Below are 24,820 nucleotides of genomic sequence, written 5' to 3'. Positions count from 1 at the left end.
TTATGAACCAGCTTCTGCCAACTTCCTGCAGCTTCCACACCTCTCTCAGCCCTCACAGAATTGAAGAGAGTTAGGGCCCTGCTCTGGAACGTGCGTTGGCTTAAGGAAGTGTTGTGGCTGGTGTGATCTTCTACCCAGATCACTAACACTGTCTCCATATCAGCAATAAGGTTGTTTTGCTTTCTTATCATTTGTATATTCACTAGAGTAGAATTTTTAAATTTTCTTCAAGAGCTTTTCCTTTGAATCCACAGATTGGCTAACTGGGGCAAGAGGCCTAGCTTTCAGCCTATCTCAGCTCTTGACAGACCTTCCTCACTAAGCTAATTTCTAGAAGTATGACTCCTTCTTTCACTTGAACACATAGAGGCTGTTGTAGAATTATTAATTATTGTGTCTCAAAGAAAAAGGAGGCCAGAGGAGAGGGAGAGAGACAAGGTAATGGCTGGTCAGTAGAGCAGTCAGAACACACACAACATTCACTAAGTTCATAGTCTCATATTGACACGATTCATGGTGCCCACAAACACTTAACAATAGTAACAGCAAAGGCCACTGATCACAGATGGCCATCGCGGCTATAATAAATAATAAAAAGGTTCAGACCGGGCGCGGTGGCTCATGCCTGTAATCCCAGCACTTTGGGAAGCCAAGGTGGGCAGATCATGAGGTCAGAAGGTCGAGACCATCCTGGCCAACATGGTGAAACCGTGTCTCTACTAAAAATACAAAATTAGCTGGGTGTGGTAGCACGTGCCTATAATCCCAGCTACTTGGGAGGTTGAGGCAAGAGAATAGCTTGAACCCGGGAAGTTTATGTTGCAGTGAGCCAAGATCGCACCACTGCACTTCAGCCTGGCAACAGAGCTAGACTCCGTCTCAAGGGAAAAAAAAGTTTGAAGTATTATCAAAGTGTGACATAGAGACGAGTGAGCAGAGACAAGAAGTGAGCAGAGGCTGTTGGGAAAACGCCACTGTTAGACTTTCTAGACACAGGGTTGCTACTAACCTTCAATTCGTAAAAAAAATACAGTAACCATGAAGTGCAATAAAGCAAAGCAGCATAAAACCCATAACTTTATATATACCTCTATTTCCATTTTATATTCTGAATACAAGGCTGTTTATTGAGAATGTTGAACTACCAAAGTAGTATGTATAATAAACTATACAGAAATAGGAAACACTTCTTTGAATAAGCTACATACTTAAAATATGGTATCTTTAAGACATTAATTAATTTAGTACATTTGCTTGGATGCCTACTGGGTAAGGCACTGTGCTGGGAGCTCTGTGTGCAGTTGAGTAAGGCACAGCCCTGCTCTTGAGGAGCTTACAAACTAGCAGAATGTGTAAGACACATGTACACGATGAGAGCTAGAAGTGATTTCTAATGTAAAGAGCAGCGAATGCTGTCTGCATGGAGCGTGAGTTTAGTTGTCTTTGCAAAGGCTTCTTTCTTTTCGTAATATGCGGCCTCATTCACAAACACGGGGTGCACGGTACAGTCTCCGCCCAGTGGGATCGTCTTCCCGTCAAGAGTTAAAAACACGGGATCCCCAGGATGCAATGGTTTCCAGTCTTGATCCTCTCAGGAAACAATCAAAATAAATACATTATATTTGGCTTTTCTCCTTTAAAAATCTATGTCAGACTCTAGACAACTAACACATTACAGTATTCTACTGTTTTTTTGGGGGGGGGTTTTTTTTTTTTTTTGAGATGGAGTTTTGCTCTTGTTACCCAGGCTGGAGTGCAATGGCGCAATCTCGGCTCACCGCAACCTCCGCCTCCTGGGTTCAGTCAATTCTCCTGCCTCAGCCTCCTGAGTAGCTGTGATTACAGGCACGACCACCATGCCCAGCTAATTTTTTGGTTTTTTAGTAGAGACGGGGTTTCACCTTGTTGACCAGGATGATCTCGATCTCTTGACCTTGTGATTCATCCACCTCGGCCTCCCAAAGTGCTGGGATTACAGGCTTGAGCCACTGCCCCTGGCCGAGTATTCTACTCTTTTTTTTAAAAGAGACCTTTGAGAGAGACATTGAGATTCAGGCAAGTGGTCTGACTACACTGAAATTGGGGAATGAATTTTGGCAGTACTTTTAAGAGTTCTTCCCGGGTGCGGTGGCTCATGCCTGTAATCCCAGAACTTTGGGAGGCTAGATCACAAGGTCAGGAGTTCAAGACCAGCCTGGCCAAAATAGTGAAACCCTGTCTGTATTAAAAATACAAAATTAGCCGGGCATGGTGGCAGGCGCTTGTAATCCCAGCTACTCGGGAGACTGAGGCCTAGAATTGATTGAACCCAAGAGGTGAAGGCTGCAGTGAGCTGAGATTGCGCCACTGCACTCCAGCCTGGGTGACAGAGGGAGACTCTGTCTCAAAAAAAAAGCTCCCCTTTAAATTTTCATAATTGACATATGTAATTAACGTTTGCTTCAGCCAGGTGCAGTGGCTCACATCTGTAATCCCAGCACTTGCGGAGGCCAAGGTGGGTGAATTGCTTGAGCCCAGGAGTTCAAGAGCAGCGTGGGCAACATAGAGATCCTGTCTCTAAAAAAAATACAAAAAATTAGCTGGATATGGTGCTGCATGCCTGTAGTCCCAGACACTCAGGAGGCTGAGGTGGGAGGACTGCTTGAGCCCCCAGAGGTCGAGGCTGCAGTGAGCTGTGTACACACCACTGCATTCCAGCCTGGGGGACAGAGCGAGATCCTGTCTCTAAAAAAATAAAAAATAGTTTGCTTCAATACCAGGTTTACCTTGAATGTAACCAAAGGGATTGACAACATTGAAAGGCAGAACTCAATGCACGTCTATGTAAGTGCACATTCCACCTCTTGCCAGCTCAAGTTAAAGTCTGTTCAGCAAAATTTAGGAAATAGCCATTAAGAATCTTCTGTGTTCAGGACATTCTCCGCTGGGAAACATAAAAATGAGCCATGTTGAACCTACATGCAAGGAGGTTCTATTCTGATGGGGGGATTTGTGGGAGAAGGTGGTGCTGGGCTGGGGAAAGTCTGAGACAGGTGGGCGTATTCCAAATGTGCTCCTACGCTGGGGTAACAACTGAATTACCTGAAGTGTCTTGCACTGAGGACTTGGACCTTTGAGACCTCAAGCACCAAGGCTGTCACACCACAGGAACCCTGGAACGGCCCTTCTCAAACTTTGATGTGCTTGTGAATCATCTGGGGATTTTGTTTGTTTTTTGAAATTGAATCTCACTCTGTCTCCCAGGCTGGAGTGCAGTGGTACAGTGTGATCTCGGCTCACTGCAGCCTCCACCTCCCAGGTTCAAGCAATTCTCCTGCCTCAGCCTCCTGAGTAGCTGGAATTGCAGGCACGCACCACCACACCCAGCTAGTTTTTGTATTTTTAGTAGAAATGGGGTTTCACCATGTTGGCAAGGCCGGTCTCAAATGCCTGACCTCAGGTGATCCACCCACCTCAGCCTCCTAAAATGCTGGGATTACAGGCATGAGCCACTGCACCCAGCCTGGGATTTTGCTAAAATGAAGATTCTGGTTCTATAGGTTGGGGGCAGGGGCCTAAGACTCTGCATTTCTAACATTTCCCAGCAGCATCCACATCACCTAGGAGCCTGTTAGAAAAGCAGGATTTCATTACACACAGCAGACCTGCCACATCCAAATCTTCACATTAACGAGTCCCCAGTCATTCACCTGCACAACATGAATGTTGAGAACTCCCATATCACAGAGACTTTTTCCATCCTGGTGGCACGTCATAATCACTGGGGATGCCAAATACATATATACAGGTAGAGGGGCGGGCCCATTGCAGATAAATCAGATCAGAGTCTCAGAGTAGGGCCCAGGCATCATTCTTTTTAAATTTTATTTAAAACTTTACATACAGTTAAACCACTCGTTTTTCTGTACAGTTCTGTGAATTTTGACACACAGAACCTACAACCATGCAATCAGGATACATATTTTTTTTTTTTTTTTGATATGGAGTCACGTTAGCCAGGCTGGTCTCAAACTCCTGATCTCGTTATCTGCCCACCTTGGCCTCCCAAAGTGCTGGGATTACAAGTGTGAGCCACTGCGCCCAGCCAACCTTCCCTATCTTGAATCTCAGGGCCCAGAACAAGCTTAGTTGTCATTGAAAAATATTTGCTGGAATAATTAACCAATCAACCCCTCCTGTAGAATCCTGAGCCATTCTTTATTGTCTATGAAATCAAAGCTATCCTGCCTCACTTTCAAGACCTCCTGCTAACCCAGTTTGCCACTGAGCTCATTCCTCTCACTTCCCAGCCTCCCCAGGATTATTTCTGTACTCCTCAAGAGTATCCTAAAACTTGAAAAATCCTGCTTTAGCCTGTCATGACATCATCACCTTGGCCTCCGTTTCTTGTATTTGGTATTTTTGTCACCAGCGGTGGTTTCTTCCTTTCTCTCCCCCAGTCTTTCCCTTTCCTTTAAAACACTGCCTAAGGCTCCATCTTCTTCTTCTTCCTTTTTTGTTTGAGATGGAGTCTCACTTTGTCACCCAGGCTGGAGTGCAATGGCACAATCTCAGCTCACTGCAAACTCCGCCTTCCAGGTTCAGTTGATTCTCCTTCCTCAGCCTCCTGAGTAGCTGGGATTACAAGTGCTCACCACCACACCCACCTACTTTTTGTATTTTTAGTACAGATGGGATTTCACAATGTTGGTCAGGCTGATCTCGAACTCCTGACCTCATGATCTGTCTGTCTCGGCCTCCCAAAGTGCTGGGATTACAGGTATAATCTCTACTAAAAATACAAAATTAGCTGGGCATGGTGGCACATGCCTATAATCCCAGCTACTTGAGATGCTGAGGCAGAAGAATTGCTTGAATCCAGAAGGTGGAGGTTACAGTGAGCCGAGATTGTGTCATTGCACCCCAGCCTGGGCAATAAGAATAAAACTCTGTCTCAAAAAAAAAAAAATATTTATTGAGTGACTGTCTGAGCAGCTTCCCTACCCACAGTGTCTTTGAGCACATCAAAGAGCGAATGTACACCAAGTGCTGTATGAACTGTAAACTTCTACTCAAAGATACAGCATTATTATTTTCAATATTTTAAAGAAAGAATAAATGTTACCTGCAGATTAGGATGGATGATAGCAGCAATTTCTCCGTTTTCATTCCTGGGATAATCCACTTTCTCCATAATTTTATAGACCTCAATGGCACAGGAAGGAAATTCTTTTCCTATGACAAAAACAATATGTATAAATGCCAAGTAAAAAAATCTCTGGGCCGGGAGCAGTGGCTCACCCCTGTCATCCAAGCACTTCGGGAGGCCAAGGCTGGTGGGTCACCTGAGGTCACGAGTTTGAGACCAGCCTGGCCAACTTGGTGAAACCCCATCTCTACTAAAAATACCCGGCCGTGGTGATGGGCGCCTGTAGTCCCAGCTACTCGGGAGGCTGAGGCAGAAGAATCTCTTGAACCTGGGAGGTGGATGTTGCAGTGAGCCGAGATCGTGCCACTGCACTCCAGCCTGGGCAACAAGAGTGAAACTCCATCTCAAAAAAAACAAGAAAATCTCTGGAAAAAGGGAAGTTGCTAATGTAAGGAAGAGACAGTAACAACAGCGGTAACAAAACGAAGACAGCAACGGGGAGAACAGATTGTGTTTGGTTAAGGATGTTCACAGACAACACTCAGCAAAAGATGTTCTTCAGTTATTCCTGTCAGCTCTCTGTCCACAAAGGCACTGATGGACAGAGGTAGAAAACAGAACTTAAAAAGCCAGTTTGGGAGAAAAGGAATCTAGGACTGGGAGTCAGGAGACCTGGGCTCTAATCTCCTGGCTCTGCAGTCTTAAACAAGATGCTTAGCTTCTTGAGGCTCACTTTCTTTCTTTTCTTTTCTTTTTTTTAGAGACGGGGTTTCACTATATTGGCCAGGCTGGTCTCGAACTCCTGACCTCATGATCCGCCCATCTGGGCCTCCCAAAATGCTGGGATTACAGGTGTGAGCCACTGCACCTGGCCGAGGCTCACTTTCTTTACCTGTCAAATGAAGGTATTGGATTGGCTTATCTTGGATGGCCCTTCCAGCCATGATATTTTATGACTGCATATTTTCAGGAGGAGTTCCAGCAACTTAGATGGCTTCGGTCTTGTGCTTTTTTGTTGTTGTTGTTGTTGTTGAGACAGAGTCTCACTCTCTTGCTCAGGCTAGAGTGCAGTGGTGCAATCTCGGCTCACTGCAACCTCTGCCTCCCGGGTTCAAGGGATTCTCCTGTCTCAGCCTCTCGAGTAGCTGGGACTACAGGTGTGTGCTACCATACCCAGCTAATTTTTGTATTTTTAGTAGAGACAGGGTTTCATCATGTTGGGCAGGATAGTCTCTATCTCTTGACCTTGTGATCTGCCCGCCTCGGCCTCAAGTGCTGGGATTACAGGTGTGAGTCACCGTGCCTGGTCTCTTTTTCTTAACTAAGTACACTAAACACTGGGACAGCTCCCGAGCAATGAGATCTTGGGATGCAAGCAGGCTGCCAGTGGTGGAGACCAACTTCCAAAGATGCAGCAACATCAAACAACCCAATTCCCAGAAAACTGGAAAAGGAATAGTTTACATATATACCTCTGAGCAAACAAGATGAACTTTTGGTCCAGTGTAGGGCCCACAGCGTGTTATGGCCACAAGTGAAAGGAAAGGCTTCCCTTTGCCATTAGAGCAGAGTTAGAATGGGGATACCCAGTGATCACTTCTCTATCAGTTAGCTTTTGCTGCATAACATACATACTATCCCAGAATTCAGTGGCTTGAAACAATCACCTCTTAATTTAGTTCATGATTCTATGGGTTGGTTGGGAAGTTCCTTTGGTCTACACTGGCTTTGTTGATTTTTGATTGTTTAGTTCATGCCTTTGTGGTGAGCTGACAGCTCACCGGTAAGCTGGACCATATGGGATGACCTGACCCTTACGTCTGACGGGCTGTCAGCTGGAGTTGCGTGACTGTCTGTGAGGGTGCCTGAGTTTTCCACCTCATCGGCTTCCATCATCCAGCAGGCCAATGTGGACTGGTGCACATAAAGGTACATGTACAGGGCTTCCAAGGGCAGGAAGAGAGCAAACTGCAATGTGCAAGTGCTTTTCAAGCCTTTTCCATGGTACAAAACAAGTCACGTGGCCAAGCCAGACAGTCAAGGAGTGGGAAAATAGACTCTATCTCTGAACAGAAGGTTATGAAACCTCACACTGCCAGGATGTGGACGCAGGAAAGGGAAGAATTAAAACCTACCACGCCTTCCAAGATGAAGATGGGAACTTACCAGATCTCATGTCTTTAAACCACAAAGTTTGATAGGAAGAAAGTAAAAACTGATGGAACACAGAGGAGTATGTTTTTGCTACTTACAGTTGGAAGGAGGCTTGAAAGCCTAACTTCCATCTATGTTTGAGTATTCTCCATACTGCTCTGGACATGTAGTCATCTTACTTCTGCATGAACAGCCTCACAAAGTGTGGCCTGTTTCATGGCTGCTCAGATTTGTTAACAAGATTTCTGTCTTGCCAGGCACAGTGGTGCAGGCCTATAACCCCAGCACTTCAGGAAGCCGAGGTGGGCAGATTGTTTCAGCTCAGGAGTTCAAGACCAGCCTGGGCAACATGGTGAAACCTCTACAAAAAAACACAAAAATTAGCTGGAGTGGTGGCGCTCGCATGTAGTCCCAGCAACTCAGGATGCTGGGTGGGAGGACTGCTTGAGCCCAGAGGGTTGAGGCTCCAGTGAGCCATGGTCGCACCACTGCACTCCAGCCTGGGCAAGAGAGTGAGACCCTGTCTCAAAAAAGAAAAAGAAAAAAAGAGAAAATTTTCTGCCTTTAGGTAACTTTATCTCCTTGATTCTCTTCTACTCTCTGAGTCACAGAAAATAAGTCTAATTTATTTCCAATGTAGACTTCTTTCCTTTCTTTTTTTTTGTTTTTTGAGATCGTCTCACTCTGTCACCCAGGTTGAAGTGCAGAGGCACGATCTCAACTCACCGCAACCTCCGCCTCCTGGGTTCAAGCGATCTCATGCCTCAGCCTCCGGAGTAGCTGGAACTACAGGCATGCACCACCACACTCAGTTAATTTTTGCATTTTTAGTGGAGATGAGGTTTCCCCATGTTGCTCAGGCTGGTCTTGAGCTCCTGACCTCAAGTGATCCACCTGCCTTGGCCTCCCAAAGTGCAGGATTACAGGCATGAGCCAGGAATTATTCTCATCATGGTTTTCAAGCTCTTCAACATTCTCAATGTCTCCTTGGCTAAATTCCTCTTTATAGACGTTTCTCTTGGATTATTCACTTACAGTTTTCCAGTGTTGTTTATTCAAGGCAGAAAAAAAAAGACCATTACCTTCCTTATTCTGGGATTTTTTTTTTTTTAAACATAAGAGCAAAACTTCGTCCCTGATGTTGTTAACCTTTAACGTTTGGTTTAAAAGATTGTTAAAGATTGTCAGGACTCCTGGGATCTGCCTTCTCAACCAGGGTGTTTTCCTGCTACCTTCCTGTGACCTGTCTCTCAGGTCACTAACTATAATTCTGAGTAGTACAGAGTCAAGGATGAAGCCCTTCTACACACTTCTTGAGACTTTTCACTAGGCGGGACTGATTCATTTGTCAGCATTCTTTGGATTCAGATGCTCAGTTGAAAATCCACCAAGCTGGATAGTCTAAATGAATTGTGGTTGACAATTTTTAAATTGCAGAATCCTTTGCTTAAATGAAATGTTACACAGAAGAGCTATGACATACAGAACAACTCGGTTGACTCAGAGATAGGGGGTACCTGGAATACCTTAGTATTCCAGGAACTGCTTTTCTCCACCCTGTGAGAGGATTCTATGGACCATAATCTGAAAATCATGTTTTCCACCCAGATTTGTGGCCTTCTATCTGAATGTATCACTTCTTAACATATTGTAGTTCTACACTTACTATTCAGAGGGTTTATTGCAAATACGTTGTGATCTTCTTAAAACCAGTTCCATTAAACAGTACAGAACCTCCCCTCAGACAAATCAAATGTTCAATTTTCATGATTTTGGAGTCCAAGGATTCCCAAGCACAAAAGAAAAGTCTGTGATTGCAGTGGGATGCACCATCCGAGGCGAAGGAGTTTACTCCCCAGAGACACTGAGGTACTCACCAGCTCTGTTACTATCATTACCCCTTCCTCAACAGCAATTCCATCTCGGTCTGCTGGAATAATTATTCACATGGAATGCCTCTTTGATTTTAAGCAATTATTTTCCATCTTAAATTTATTTTTTATAATTAATAGACATTTTAGTGCAGTTTTAGATTTACCAAATAAATTAATAAACAAATGAGCAGATAATACCTAGGGTTGCATATGTGCACCTTGTCCACCAGTCCCCATTTAATTTATTTTTAATTACAGAAATAATATATGAATGCATTATTCTTATTGACTATAATGAAGGCAAAATTAGCCTAGGTCTTTCCTCCTCTTCCTGGTAACCACTGTGATAATTTTGGTGTGTTTTCTTCTAGGACTTTTCCTGTGATATGTTAACATATATATGTATCCTAGCAAGTGATTATTATTATAATAATCATTATTTTAAAGCCAATTGGTGTCCTGAATGTCTTGGTCTAGAGCTTGCTTTCTGCTAATTACCAATGTGTTTTGAAGAGTCTTCCATGTTAGCTTATTTATCTGTCCACCAACAGATAGACATTGGTGCTGTTTCCATTCTTTTGCTGTTATAAATGATGCAGAATCACAGTCTTTGTAAACAACATGTTGGTTGTGCTTGTGTTTCTTTGGGATGTGGAATTGCTGGGTAATAAGATTGGTGTTTTGTTTTGTTTTGTTTTTGACTCAGTCTCGCCCTTGTCCGTCTGGATGGAGTGCAGTGGCCTGATCTTGTCTAAATGCAACCTCCGCCTCCCAGGCTCAAGCAAGTCTCCTGCCTGCCTCAGCCTCCCTAGTAGCTGGGATCACAGGCACCTGCCACCACGCCTGGCTAATTTTTATATTTTTAGTAGAGACGGGGTTTCACCACGTTGACCAGGATGGTCTCGATCTCTTGACCTCGTGATTCACCCGCCTTGGCCTCCCAAAGTTCTGGGATTATAGGCGTGAGCCACCGCACCCAGCAATAAAACATCTTTTCATATGTTTACTGGGCATTTGTATTTTCTGGCCTTTCTTTTCCTTTTAAAATGGAGATTAATAGGAAATAAGGATTTAATTTGGAGATTTTATTTGGTAGCTGCTTTTCTTGAATGTCTATTCTGGAATGGCTGAAGTAAACAAAAATTTTTTAAAACACTTAATATCATTAGCATGGCAAATTTGACCTACGTTCCAATTGCAATTTAAATATTTGGTGGTTACATTTTATATACGTTACCTTCATTACTTACCTACCTTCATTGAAATGATGTATAAAATCAAGAGCATGTTTAATCATTTTTCTCATTTGATCCAAGATATCAGCTCTCAGAACCCCTTGAGGCTGAGGACCAACTTCTATACCTAGGTACAGAAGGAGAGACAGTCACATTTATACCAGTAATAAAATATATTATAAAACTAAGCATTTTAATGTATCAAGATTTAGAATTATGTTCTTCAAAATTATCAAAAAGGTGAATCACGTAGCATCATGGAAAATATTTGAGGTGTCATGTTTGGCAAAAGGAAAGCAGAACATTTACACGTTTAAGTTATATGCATAGTGAATAAAGAGTGGGAGAGAACATGGATGAAAAATCAGTACTGTTAGACATGGGAAACTGTGGTTTTTTTCCTTTAAATTTCCTTCAATGTTGCAAAATATTAAAAAATCATAACATAGTAGAAGAGGTGAGCAAGTTTATGCTGACAAAATAAGAGGTGGACATGAAGAGAAACTGTTAAGGTTTGACATTTAGCTTTGACAGGAGGAAGGACATCTATTTAGTCACAGAAATCTAGACAAGATGAATCATGGATGTAAGTCAATGTGACAATCTGTGTGACCCTTCAGCAACAATTTTTTTTTTTAGATGGAGTCTTGCTTTGTCACCCAGGCTGGACTGCAATGGCACTATCTTGGCTCACTGCAACCTCTGCCTCCCAGGTTCATGCAATTCTCCTGCCTCAGCCTCCTGAGTAGCTGGAATTACAAACGTGTGCCACCACACCCAGCAAATTTTTGTATTTTTAGTAGAGGCAGAGTTTCACCATGTTGGCCAGGTTGGTTTTGAATCCTGACCTCATGATCTGCCTGCTTTGGCCTCCCAAAGTGCTGGGATTACAGGAGTGAGCCACTGCACCTGGCCAAGCAACAATTTTGACCTTAACATAACTATCCATCCTAATACAATAGTGCAATGATTTGAATTTTTCTTTCTTTTTTCTTTTTTTTTTTTTTTTTCTTTTCTGAGATGGAGTGTCACTCTTGTCGTCCAAGCTGGAGGGCAATGGCATGATCTTGGCTCACTGCAACCTCTGCCTCCCAGGTTCAAGCGATTCTCCTGCCTCAGCCTCCTGAGTAGCTGGGATTACAGGCAAGGGCCACCATTCCTGGCTTATTTTTGTATGTTTAGTAGAGATGGGCTTTTGCCATGTTGGTGAGGCTGGTCTTGAACTCCTGACCACAGGTAATCTGCCCTCCTGGGCCTCCACAAGTACTGGGATTACAGGCATGAGCGATCATCGCGTTCGGCCTGGTTTTAATTTTACGTAGGAAAAATGCATATTCATTTTTTGTGACTCATATGAAAGGATGCCTGTACTGATGGGTCTACTTTGTATGGCTGTCAAACATCCATCTTGACACCTACAAAATACTCTTTCTGGAAACTACTTCTGTAGACCCTTCCTTCCTATCCAAGCCTCCCATAAAGCCACCTCCCCAGCCATCACCTTCTCCATTTATCAAACCATTTACCAAATGCACGACCCTCATTCTACCCTCATTCTCTCCCACTCCATTCATGGACTACATTCTTTTACACTCATCATATTTTCACCCACCTCTGTTATTTCCCAATACACAAAATCCTGTCATATCTTCTTGCATCATTTTTTGTTTGTTGTGCTTAGGTTTCCTGCATAAATGTATGAACATATATTTAAGTATATGGTGTCATAAATGCATGTGTGCATAAATGACTTATGCAAATATGTGAACAAGTGTGTTTGTAGATATGTTTGTAGGAATACTACAGAATACGGTGTCGTTTGCCTATCCCAAATCAACTTCACCTTCCTCCTTTTTCTAATAGAATCCTGGTTATAGTTGGCTTCCAATCTTCAAGGTAGGTAAATTTTTCTCCAGTTGAAGAGTTAATGTTGAACAGTTTAAGTCAATCATAGTAATCCCCTAGTCAATGATTTAAGAATAAAGGAATCTTTATTATGCACAAAAGTATCAATACTTGAAGTAAGGAATTGGCGTAAGCTAAATATCCAAATAGAGGCAATTAGCTGAAACACACCAAAGGCTTAGCAATAAGAGATACAGATCCTGTTTCTCTGTGACACCAAAGAAAAGCACAAGCTTTCCAAACTTTCAAATATCAGTCTTGGTCTCTGATATTTGCAGGCAATGGTACTGTTAGCCAGAACAAACATCTGCTGATATGTTTGGCTCTTAGGAGTTGATCCAAATCTTTAAAATGTTTCAATCTGAGGGAATATTAAGCTCATTGTAAATGATTAGAAATGTTATATGTTCTCCTTTCAACTTTGCTGTTTTATTTGGATGATTTTTATCTCATGCACTCACTGGAAAATAAAGCATGTTTAACATCAGAGAGACAATCTTTCTGAGTCAACATTTTATAACACACTAAGAATATTACTGCATACAAATTTGCTTTAACTTCTAGTCGGCACTTACAAGGACCACCTTTGCATTCTGTTCCCAAGGCAGAAGAAATGTGACAGGATCATTCTAGGCAAACCTTATCCTGGAAAGAAGCAGTGTACTGCAGCCAGTCTTAGGATCATGCGCGCACACACACACACACACACACACACACACACACGGGAAAGCAACTGGACACAGCCTTCTCCTAACTTTCTCAAATCAACCATGGTCTCATTTGAGACTTAGAAAAGTTGTTTGTGTAACCATTATTCATCCAGCTCCGCCCCTGACTCTGCCATAGCCATGTCCTACAATCTAAATATTCTGCTCTGATATGAGATCTTGTAGCGAAAACTTAACTTTTGGTTTAGACAATATGGTCACCAAACATGGCCATATAAAGATCCCTTTATTATGCACAAAAGGATCAATATTTGAATATCAAGAATAATTTTAGATTTTTATTTATTTACAGGTTGTTTGCCAACCTGGTTTTAAATTAAATTACTCTAGCTAAGCCATCTGAGATTTAACAAAACTATTTTAAGTTGTAATTTTAATTGTAGTGTAGTCTGCAGATAACTAATTATGCTAATGGGGTGCTCAGGAAAGAGAATGGAATAGATAAGAAAGAGCATCTGTTTGAGAGGGTGCACCAGAGTGTGGGGCTGCACGTTGGAAGTACCAGAAGGTAAAGATGGACTCACAGCCTAGTAACTGGCAGGGTAAACAAGAGAACAGATGACAAACAGTTCATGAAACATCTATTGCAAGCAGGTGACAAGACGGATGTGGAGAGAGGATTCTTCATGGGTCTTTTGCATTTCTGCAAGTCTCGTGAGCAAGACATTAATTTTTTTTTTTTTTTTTTTTTTTTTGAAACGGAGTCATGTTCTGTCACCCAGGCTGGAGTGCAGTGGTGCGATCTCAGCTCACTGCAACCTCTGACTCCTAGGTTCAAGCAATTCTCCTGCCTCAGTCTCCTGAGTAGCTGGGATTATGGGCACCCACCACCACACCCAGCTAATTTTTGTATTTTTAGTAGAGATGGGGTTTCACCACGTCGGCCAAGATGGTCTTGATCTCCTGACCTTGTGATCCACCTACCTTGGCCTCCCAAAGTGCTGGGATTACAGGCGTGAGCCACCGAGCCCAGCCTGACACAGACTATTTTTGTTCCAGATTATATTTTCAAGGATGTCTGTACAGTGAACAGCCTTGGAAGTTAGGAATGGGGTTTTCCTTGGGGCAAAGGGTACTTGTGCTTACTGCCCATTATACAAAATTAAGATTCCTCTGCTGAGTGTTTCTCTCCTAGAATGCAGCCAGTGGCATGTAGAACTGCCTCTGACTCCTTTCATGTCACCCTGTGGGAACTGGAGCTTGGGGAGTGGTGCAAAAGTGCTGACACTCTGCTATTACTACTGTTAGTCACCTATTCTTGGTCTCTATTTTAGGAGTCTTGTGTCTTCTACTGGCATCCACTCAAAAGTGCCAAGCTCATCGTTAACATGTAAGTTGGGTAAAATTTTTCAGATCTTTTACAGGTCTTGATAAGGAGAGGCCAGAAAACAGCCTGGAGCTCGTCGCTGGCAGCACGAGCACTTCAGAGAAACAGACCCCTTGCCTTTCTGATCCAATCAAACCTGACCACTCTGGACAAGCTCATGAATGTATGTATTACCAAAGTTAGATGGCTAGTATTTTTCGGAGTGGCTCACACCTGTAATCCCAGGACTTTGGGAGGCCGAGGCAGGTGAATCACCTAAGGTCAGGAGTTCAAGACCAACCTGGCCAACATGGTGAAACCCCATCTCTACTAAAAATACAAAAATTAGCTGGGCGTGATGGCACATGCCTGTAATCCCAGCAACTAGGGAGCTTGAGGCAGGAGAATCTCTTGAACTGGGGAGGTGGAGGTTGTAGTGAGCCGAGAGCATACCACTGTACTCCAGCCTGGGTGACAGAGCAAGACTCTGTTTCAAAAAAAAAGAAAAATTTCTCTGAGTTTCAGCTAGGATGTATTTTATTGCATTATGTCAATGGGAACTACGACTTACCCACAGGATACTTGGCTATAGAACGAGTGGTTGCATATTTGAGGGAAGGATGCTCAATAAGATACACGTAGCAGGGCAGTGGAGCCAAGGAAGTCTGAAAAACATTTAAAACGTCTTTCATCATGTGAAAACCACGTGTTTTGGTCTCTTCACTTCAACAGAGTCAATAATACCTTCAGTACGTTTTACTTCATCAAGTAAGACTGGTAAGATAGCTTTATGAAACACTGTAAAACCCAGTGCTTACAGATTTGAAAATAAATAAATTATACAATATAAAATTCATATAAAATTGAATTATGCCATGTCTTTCCAGGTAAAATGTACATTAAATAGTTCTCCAGACCATGATCCAAAAACATGAATTCAACGGTCCTTCTTAATGGCTGCGGTTATTTTTATTTCATCACTGGTTGCACTAACTATTTAGCTTGGTATTGGTGTCTTAAACAATTCTGTTTCTATTCCTGTGGTCCAGCTCTCTACAGATGTTGGGTGGTTCCCCCTCCTCCTGCTTATCCACATGAGAATTTAAGACAGGCCTCTTGGTTCTTGTAACAAAGTGTCAGCAATGCTGCCTCCATGTCTGGCCACCAAAGCATTCAGCTCTCTCTTCAATAGACAACAAGGAATAGCTACATCGTTTCTCCTATGAGGACCACTGCCCAGTTATTATCCAAAGCTTAAAGGAAACAAAAATAACAGTTAATCTTTACTATAGGTTAGGTATTAGGTTAAATGCTTTAAATACTTTATGTCATTCAGTGCCATCATGGGTAAGTGTTGTTACAACCCCAATTTTATAAAATGAGGAAAGCTGCCAGGCGGGGTGGCTCACGCCTGTAATCCCAGTACTTTGGGAGTCCGGAGTGGGCGGATCACGAGGTCAAGAGATCAAGACCATCCTGACGAACATGGTGAAACCCCATCTCTACTAAAAATACAAAAATTAGCTGGGTATGGTGGTGCACGCCTGTAGTCCCAGCTACTCAGGAGGCTGAGGCAGGAAAATTGCTTGAACCTGGGAGGCAGAGGTTGCAGTGAGCCAAGGTCACGCCACTGCACTCCAGCCTGGCACCTGCCAATGGAGTGAGACTCTGTCACAAAAAAAAAAAAAAAAAGAGGGGAGCAAGGTTTTGGGAATGGTGTGTTCTGTCTAAGGTTACTGAAGGAGAAAGTGAGGATCTGAAAACAGGTTACACTCTTTCCTCCCAATCATACTAGCTCTCAGGAAGGAAGGCTATCTAGTGCACAGAAATAAACATATAATTCTTTATGTGTGTTTCTGGTTGGTTGCTATTTTCTAGCAAATTTTCTCTGAGATTTCTGAACCTTAAAATGATTAGCTATATGAAGCACTGAATGATTAGATGTGTTCTGGGGTATCTAGATCAAATGCAGACAAGGGCAGGACTAAAGGGAGGCAATCTTTTTATCATTGGGCTTTAGTCAACATTAAATGACTATTTCTGAAGTTTCCTAAAACCTTGTAATTGAGATACTTAACCACACCATTTAAAATTTTAATATTAATTTTACTTGGTTTTAACAAGTAGCCCACAATCTGGCGGCTGTCTAGATAAAATGTGTAATTTTATAGACACAAGAATCCACAAGTGTTTGATTATTTTATTAATTGTGTTTAGGATTTTACTTATTTCCTCTCTTTTTCTCCTTTCTTTCACCACTGCCTCTGTATTTTGGCAGCACCCTTTCCCGCCACCAAGCCTGGCTGTGGAATAAATTCCATTTGTCTCACACCTTCCCTTGTAACTGTTTTCTGATTGTCTCACCTCTATAATTGACTTAAAAGTACAAGTCCTTTGCTAATTTATAAATTAATAACATTAACATTACCTTAATATAATGAAACATCTGAATTAAAAAGTTATTCCTGGAATCCTCAAGAACAAGAGTGCACCCCATGTTAGAGGTAGTATTGTGAAGGTCAAAAATAATGTCATAGGAATCTTCACTATTTTTTGGACCAAATAAATGATTTATTTCTTGAGCTCTTCTTACTTCATATGGCAAATCTTCTGACATTTTTTTGCTGTAAAAAGCAGAAAGAAAAAGATTAACAACATCCATGCTGAGATAATATAAATAGAATAAGAACACAGTGTGAAAATGACCAGTTGCCAAATCTTTAATATGAAAAATCTGTATGGGAAGGAAAAACTTACCTGAAATGTTTATAAATGAAAATTACATACTTTGTCTTCATTTGATTCCATATAACTAATGTTGCATTGGCATGCTTGCAAACTAATAAGTTCATTTATGCCGCTGGTCATGAACAAGACAGACATATCAAGCAGAATTTATCATTTGATTTCAATCTTGAACAAAACATATCCATTAATTTAATGAACAGTTTCTTAGTAGTTATGGTACACTGGGTTATTTATTAGGGGACTAGACCATCAAATGCATTGTTTTCCCCCCACTTTAGCTAACTCTAGTACACAAATATATTCACTTAGGGGCTCACATAATCTAATTAGAGATCCTTTTAATTTTTTGAGACAGGGTCTTGCTCTGTTGCCCAGGCTGCAGTGCAGTGGCCCAATCATGGCTCACCGTACCCTCAAACTCCTGGACTCAAGCAGTCCTCCCATCTCAGCTTCCTGAGTAGTTGCAACTACAGGTGCATGCCACCATGCCCAGCTAATCTTCTTCTTCTTATCTTTTGTGGAAATGAAGTCTTGCTATGTTACCATGGGTGGTCTTGAAAATCACCTTTGCAAACATTGTAATTGAGAAAACTGTTTTATTTATTTATTTATTTATTTATTTTTGAGACACAGTCCCACTCTGTCACCCAGGCTGGAGTGCAGTGGTGCGATATTGGCTCACTGCAACCTCTGCCTCCAGGGTTCAAGCAATTTTCCTGCCTCAGCCTCCTGAGTAGCTGAGACTACAGGCACGTGCAACCAACCCCTGCTAATTTTTTGTATTTTTAGTAAAGACAGGGTTTCACTGTGTTAGCCAGGATGGTCTTGATCTCCTGACCTCGTGATCAGTCCGCCTCAGTCTCCCAAAGTTCTGGGATTACAGGCATGAGCCACCACGCCTGGCCAGCTGAGGCAATTGTTGCAATGTAAGAGATCTAACCTGACTTCATCTTGCTTCTAATATCCAAGCCATCCTCATTCATGCCTGGGTGTAAACTGAACCAACTTTGGGAGGAACTTAGTTTATAGTTAACTTTGAAACAAAGATAACAGCTCTTTCCCAAAACAAACCCCCTTCCTACCTGGAGACTAGACTGCCTTTGCAGGACTAATGAATTAGCCCCAAGATTAGAAATTATGGTTTAAAAGTTGTGCAGCTGGAGGCCGCAAGATTCTGAACCTCCTCAAATTGCTCCTGGGGATAACACCACTATTGTAAAACCTAAGATCAGTGCTTGAGGTATTTTGCAAACTCTGAACTTGATAGATCATCTGGCACCACCCAGATGGATAGACTGGCTCCTCTGGTCTTGTGGCCCCCACCCAGGAACTGATTCAGTGCAGGAAGACAGCTCCAGTTCTCTATGAGTTTACCTCAGATCTAATCCATCAGCACTCCTGACTCACTGGCGCCCTAACCACCAAACAATCCTGAAAAATTCTAATCTCTGAATTTTCAGAAAGACTGATTTGAGTAATAATAAAACTCTGGCCTTCTGTATAGCCAGCTCTTTGTGAATTAAACTCTTTATTGCAATTCCCTTGTCTTGATAAATCAGCTCTGTCTGGGCAGTGGAAAAGGAGAACTTGCTGCGTGGTTACAGAACTCTTGGCCTCAAGCAATCCTCCTGCCTTGGCCTCCCAAAGTGCTGGAATTATAAGCATGAGCAACTACACCTGGCCTAATTAGAGGTTCTTAATTGAGGTCCAGGAACCACCAGAGGTCCAGAGACAACGTTTCCAGAGTCTGTAACCTCTTCAAAAGTCCCAAAAGTTTGCTGGTACACATATGTGTATTTTTCTGGCACAAGGGCCAATAGTTTTTCTTCTCAAATAGCCCTCTGTCCTCTCCCCACTTCCTGAAATGGTTAGGGTACATTTTTCTCTATATATAATAGTGTTTTTAATTTACTTTTCCTCATTAAGCCATTCGAGCACATTTTCCTAAAATTCCATCTATTTGTTTTCCTTGGCTATTTTTGCTAGCATCTTCAAGGGACCTACTGTTTACAGCTGGGTAAATCCTGCCTGGAATGCAATCAGGAAGGTGGAGTTGTTATTTTGTGAATTAGAAGCAAAAACCATGGGGACAAAGCTGGCATGTTGAAAGAGTGCAGCGGGAAGATAGAAGGAACCTGTGACGTTGACGATATGGTGTGGCTGCTGCACGGGACCCGGACTGCTACCTCTGGACTTATTACTTGTGAACAAGAAACCTTATTTGTTTAAACCACTATTCTCAGGTTCCTATTATATGCAAACAAAACCTGATGGGTATTTATGCAGTTTAGAAATTAATTCATGAAATAACCCCCTGAGGTTGCCCTCAACAATTTTGGTTCTATATCATTCTTCTGCATTTGAGTAAATGGAGCTAATATCTACCTAGTTGCTCAGAGTCAAGTCTTGAAGTTTTGAAGTGATGGACACTTTGAGTTCTCCTGCCTGCAGTTCAGCTCCCATTGGAAGAGTCCCAAGGGATGAAGAATAGGGAAGAGTGAGATTCTGAAGGGCGTTAGCCATACTAAGTTGATTAAATCTACTCTGGACACATTTTTTAAAAATTGTCAGCAGGGGAGAGACATGATAAGATTTGCACAGTAGGATAATTCCTAGAGGTATCAGATGGAAAACAGATGGCAGGAAGGGTAAGAACACGTCTGGATGCAGAGAGATCTTTTAGGAGGCTATTCTAACTGTCCCGAGAAGAAATAAACTAAGGAAGTAGAAATGAAGAGAAAGGCTGGATTTGTAAAGAACTTGAAAGGAATAATTGGGAGGACTTAGCAACCCTCTAGACCGGGGGTACAGAGCCCTGGGAAGGTTCTAAGGTGATTTTCCTAGGGGACTTGGTAGGTAATGAAGCTACCACTGAGAGGAGGAATACAGGAAAATGAATAAATTTGGGAGAGGTAAGATGGGAGAAGTTAATTAGTTTATCTATTTTATAATTTTTTAACCACCCTGAGAACAGTGTAATCTCTGAATACTGTTAACATTAAGAAGCAGAAAGTGCATTTAACCGAAAAGACTGTGCATACAGTCTTTTCATACAGCTCATAAACTTGCCAGTCAATTTCAGACTTATTTGGGAACTTAACATGCTGACTAAAAGTTACTCTTCAATAAATTCTTACTTGTAATATTGGCCAGGTGTGGTGGCTCACGCCTGTAATGCGAGCATTTTGGGAGGCTGAGGCAGATGGACCACAAAGTCAGGAGGTCAAGGTCAGCCTGGCCAGTATGTTGAAATCTCGTCTCTACTAAAAATACAAAAATTAGCTGGGTGTGGTGGTGGGCACCTGTAGTTCCAGCTACTCAGGAGGCTGAGGCAGGAGAAGTGCTTGAACTCAGGAGGCAGAGGTTGCAGTGAGCTGACATTGTGCCACTGCCTGGTGACAGAGTGAGATTCTGAGATTCCATCTCCAAAAAAAAACAAAGTTAGTTAACAGCTATCTTAGGTAAATATAAGCATGAATTGTGTTGACTTACGCTAGTAAAAATATGACTTGATACAAACAGCATGACTACTGTGTAATTGCTCTAAATAACATCTGTTCCATAAAGCGGGGCATATTTCTATTAAGAATAGTGTCCATCTTTTGATCTGTGGTGAGACTAAACCTAAGGAATTGTCTAACTCAAATTAGAGTTGATCAGAAAACAAGCTCATTGAATGGTGCCCCGAGTTGTGCCTGTGCGTGTCTTCTATCTTCGCTAGTAGTCTACTGACTCCTTGAGGGGTAGAAACCATGTTGTATAGAGCTTTGTACTCCCTCAGTACCTGGCACAGTTTCCTGAGAAAAACAGATGTTTCACAATATTTTTTAGTCAAAGAAAGTGGCGGGGTGTGGTGGCTCATGCCTATAATCCTAACACTTTGGGAAGCTGAGTAGGGTGGATCACCTGAGGCCAGGAGTTCAAGACCAGCCTGGCCAACATGGCAAAACCCTGTCTCTAATAAAAAACATAAAAAATTACCCGGACATGGTGGCAGATGCCTGTAAATCCAGCTACTCGGGAGGTTGAGGCAGGAGAATTGCTTTAACCCAGGAGGCAGAGGCTGCAGTGAGATGAGATTGCACCATTGCACTCCAGCCTGGGCAACAAGAGCGAAATTCTGTCTCAAAAAAAAAAAAAGAAAGAAGTGGCGAAAAGCAAATTGTGGAGGCATATTATATCCACAGTGGTAGCTATTACGATGTAATCAAAGGCAAAAGTAATTAATAAGGACCTAACCATGACAGACATTGTATGCAATATATTGCATCCAGCAAAATTTGAACTCTGAAAATTCAGGTTCTCATCTCTGGCATCCCACCTAAGACAATCCACCACTGAGGTTAAGTACGTCTATTACTTCGGATCACAGGGTAGTCTGATATCTTTTGGCAAAAGGTATTTAATCACTCTTTCCTTCAACAAATATTACTTGAAGCATTACATTTTTCTGAACTAGAACTTTATGCATATTATAAGCATAGTTGCTTGAAAACATAGTAGTGAATTTCCTAAGAAGCTAACAATAATGTAGGCAAGTATAGCAGCCGAACACTAACTCAATGCAAAGGATTGTTAAATCTTTTTCTCTAAAGAGATGATTTAAAAACAAAACTCTTTTCTATTTATTGTTTCAGTCTGTATACATTTGAAAACTTAATCATTAATGCAGCGCTTAAGAACGTTTATAAAAGAGCAGTGAATGCTTAGTTTAGATAATTGTGTAATTCACAATGCAGTGTAATTAAAAGTGAAAGTGATCTTATTCAACATAGAGACTGCATGTACCGACATGAATTATATGCATATACATATATGTGTTCTCTTTCACATGCCTACCACTTTTCACACACAAATACATACATACATACACAATACAAAACATAGTCTTACCCAAGATTTTCAAGGTCAAAAATGCGATTCAGGTCACAGTCAATATATCTGGTACACTTCTTCACTGCTCTTGGGTTAGTAATAAATGGTTTTACCTCCAGCCCTGTTCTCTGAATTTCAACGCCATTCTTTAGCCAATGCTTAACCAGAAATACTCCAGTTAGCTCATTCCCATGGGTTCCTCCAAAGATAGCGACCTTTTTAATAGGTTCTTCAGCAATGTGACAAGAAGTCATTTCACCAAGTAGTTTTTTATCTGATTTCTGCAATTGAGAGGTGAGATCAAAAGTAATTCAATTTCTTAAGAAAGCTTTAGAAATTTAAATCTAAATGAGACTTTAACCAAAGGGCAAAGTACAGAGTTCCCTTGAGAGGAGTATATTTTAATTTTCTGCTACAAAATCTGAGCCCCGTTTATGGACACTCCCTTTTTTAGCCCTGCCCTTTTCCATATTTGGCTTAAAATATGCAAAGCTCAACTAGAGATACAGCTGTTTACTTTAACTTCTAACTCCCTCAGATGGCCAGTAGATCTAAATACAGTATGGGCCGGGCGCGGTGGCTCAAGCCTGTAATCCCAGCACTTTGGGAGGCCGAGGCCGGTGGATCACGAGGTCAAGAGATCGAGACCATATCCTGGTCAACATGGTGAAACCCCGTCTCTACTAAAAATACAAAAAAAAATTAGCTGGGCACGGTGGCACGTGCCTGTAATCCCAGCTACTCAGGAGGCTGAGGCAGGAGAATTGCCTGAACCCGGGAGGCAGAGGTTGTGGTGAGCCAAGATCACGCCATTGCACTCCAGCCTTGGTAACAAGAGAGAAACTCCGTCTCAAAAAATAAATAAATAAATAAATAAAATACAGTAATAAATTAGCATTTCATACTAATACAAAAATTCTGTTCTTTTCCTCAGCTAGAATGTCATCCAGTGAGGCTTTCACAATTACTTGTAATAATAAAACTTGTTTATACATTTCTAATCTCAAAAAAAGTGGCCCACTCAGTATTTCCATTGGCATTTAAAAACATTTCTACTCTGAAATGAGTTCAAGCACTTTTCATGATCTGAGGGCATCTGAATCTCACCTCTCTAAGCAGCCAAAGGCTGACCCTCAGAGACTTCTTCTTAAACTGACACCCATTCTTTCAGAATGCTTTTTCAGTCAGAAACAGATGGGCCAATTGAATGATCACTGGGACTTGAAAAGCTACTCTGAAACATCCCTTAATTTCTTTCTCATGAAGTTTTTGGTAATCCTCTGTTAACTTCCTTATGAATCTTCCTCATTTTTTTGCCTAAATACCAAAAGAAAGACAACTGTTAGTAATTTTCAAGTCTTTATGATGCCTGAAAATATCTTGGGACATACTCCATTACTAACCACATCGTGTGAACTTACACACACAGCCTAACTCACTGTCAGCAGGGACTCTCCACTGAACTGCGTTACTCAAAAGGGGATCTTATTAGGGAAAATTATCCAGAATACTAAGATGATTACATCCCTTTGGAGAAATGACTCTGAGCCAATCTGATTTGATTTCATGCTTAATCACCCAGAAAGACAAATATGTTCAAGTACTGGAAATACCACATACTAGTAATGCCAGGTTTGATAGAGGGTACAATAAGAGTAATTTATTACCATTGCACAGTATCTTAATTTATAATGTTCTTCCACTCAGTTTACTCATACATCAATTTTATAAGGTAGGGTGGGTTAGGTATTGAGATCCCCACTGCAGGGGTAAATGAAAGAGAGGTTAAGTAACCCAATTAAGGTTCTGCAGGGACATAGGAGAAACTAGGCCTGGGACCCGTGTTTCTCATTCCAAGTCTAGTGTTTTTCGCAGGACAATAGGGTGCCTCTCTGTTATTTTTGGTCTTCTCCATGGGTCAGTTTTAGTTTTACTGTTTCCCAATTCATATAAACAGCCATTACAGAGTGCTTGGGAAATGAACATGCATATAAAAAAATACATGGTGGAAAAATAAAATGTGAATGCTTTCTAATATTTAATAAACCAAATTGAGTGTTCTTCCTTTAAGAGCTTTAATGCAGAGATAGAGAAAGCAAAATCACCAAATCCAATCTACACATGAAAACTACCGTTCTAATATTTTTAAAAAGCTCCTGTAGCCTTTGACTGTCTATCGGCGTCCATGTACACTGAACACTTCATTCAGATGGTGTAGAGATGATGAAAACACACATAAACGGAAACAGATGACAGTTGTTTAGTTGCTCTGATTTTAAGAGCAGTAACTATGGTGAATTATTAACACTCTACTGTGCTTGGTTTCTTTTCTGCGGATTTGTAGTTTGTTCTGTCCTTTGCCCTAGTCTCTCTAGAAATGCTGCTTCAGTTATTTACTTGTATCTGGCACAAATGACTTGCATTCTGAAGCTTGTTTTATGGAATTTTAACAGATCAGCACTTTGAAGCACATTTCACATTCAAAAATAAAGTTTCTCTTACATGTCAGAATGAATAATTTTTTTGAGAGTTAGTGAATTGCAATAATTATTTCCCATACTTACCTTGTTGATTGTGCACAGAGTTTGTCTTCTGTGGGAAGCTTTATTAGGAAAAAGGAGAGCATTTCCTTAAACTAGAGCAACAGAGGCTTTTCATACTCTTATACCAAGTTAACTTCCGAAAGGTTTTTAACTCCCTGTTTCCCAAAGCATACTCGATTTTTGGGACCCACAAAAACCACACATTTTTATGAGTTCACTTCTTTTTTGAGAGTTCAGAGAACTGATAGTATACAAAGTGAAACCCTTTTCAGTTGTCACTATCTCATTAAGTTGAATCTACAATGTTCTGAAGTACTCAAAAGA

At 41.5% G+C, this 24,820-nt stretch overlaps 1 protein-coding gene across 1 annotated transcript; it reads right to left on the bottom strand.

The window, feature by feature from the left end:
- Positions 1-1,099: 1,099 nt before the first annotated feature.
- Positions 1,100-22,367, bottom strand: ASPA (aspartoacylase). The gene is made up of 6 exons (XM_035299447.3): positions 21,972-22,367; positions 16,759-16,954; positions 14,902-14,995; positions 10,411-10,518; positions 5,105-5,214; positions 1,100-1,588 (listed from the first exon to the last, which is right to left on the bottom strand). The coding sequence occupies exons 1-6, from the start codon at positions 22,205-22,207 to the stop codon at positions 1,391-1,393; spliced, it is 942 nt and encodes a 313-aa protein (XP_035155338.2). The 5' UTR covers positions 22,208-22,367; the 3' UTR covers positions 1,100-1,390.
- Between the last annotated feature and the right edge of the window lie 2,453 nt (positions 22,368-24,820).

This window comes from Callithrix jacchus, chromosome 5 (assembly GCF_049354715.1).
Source record: "Callithrix jacchus isolate 240 chromosome 5, calJac240_pri, whole genome shotgun sequence".
Classification (NCBI taxonomy): domain Eukaryota; kingdom Metazoa; phylum Chordata; class Mammalia; order Primates; family Cebidae; genus Callithrix; species Callithrix jacchus.
Note: the sequence above shows the minus strand (reverse complement) of the source record. Positions and strands in the feature narration are given on the sequence as shown.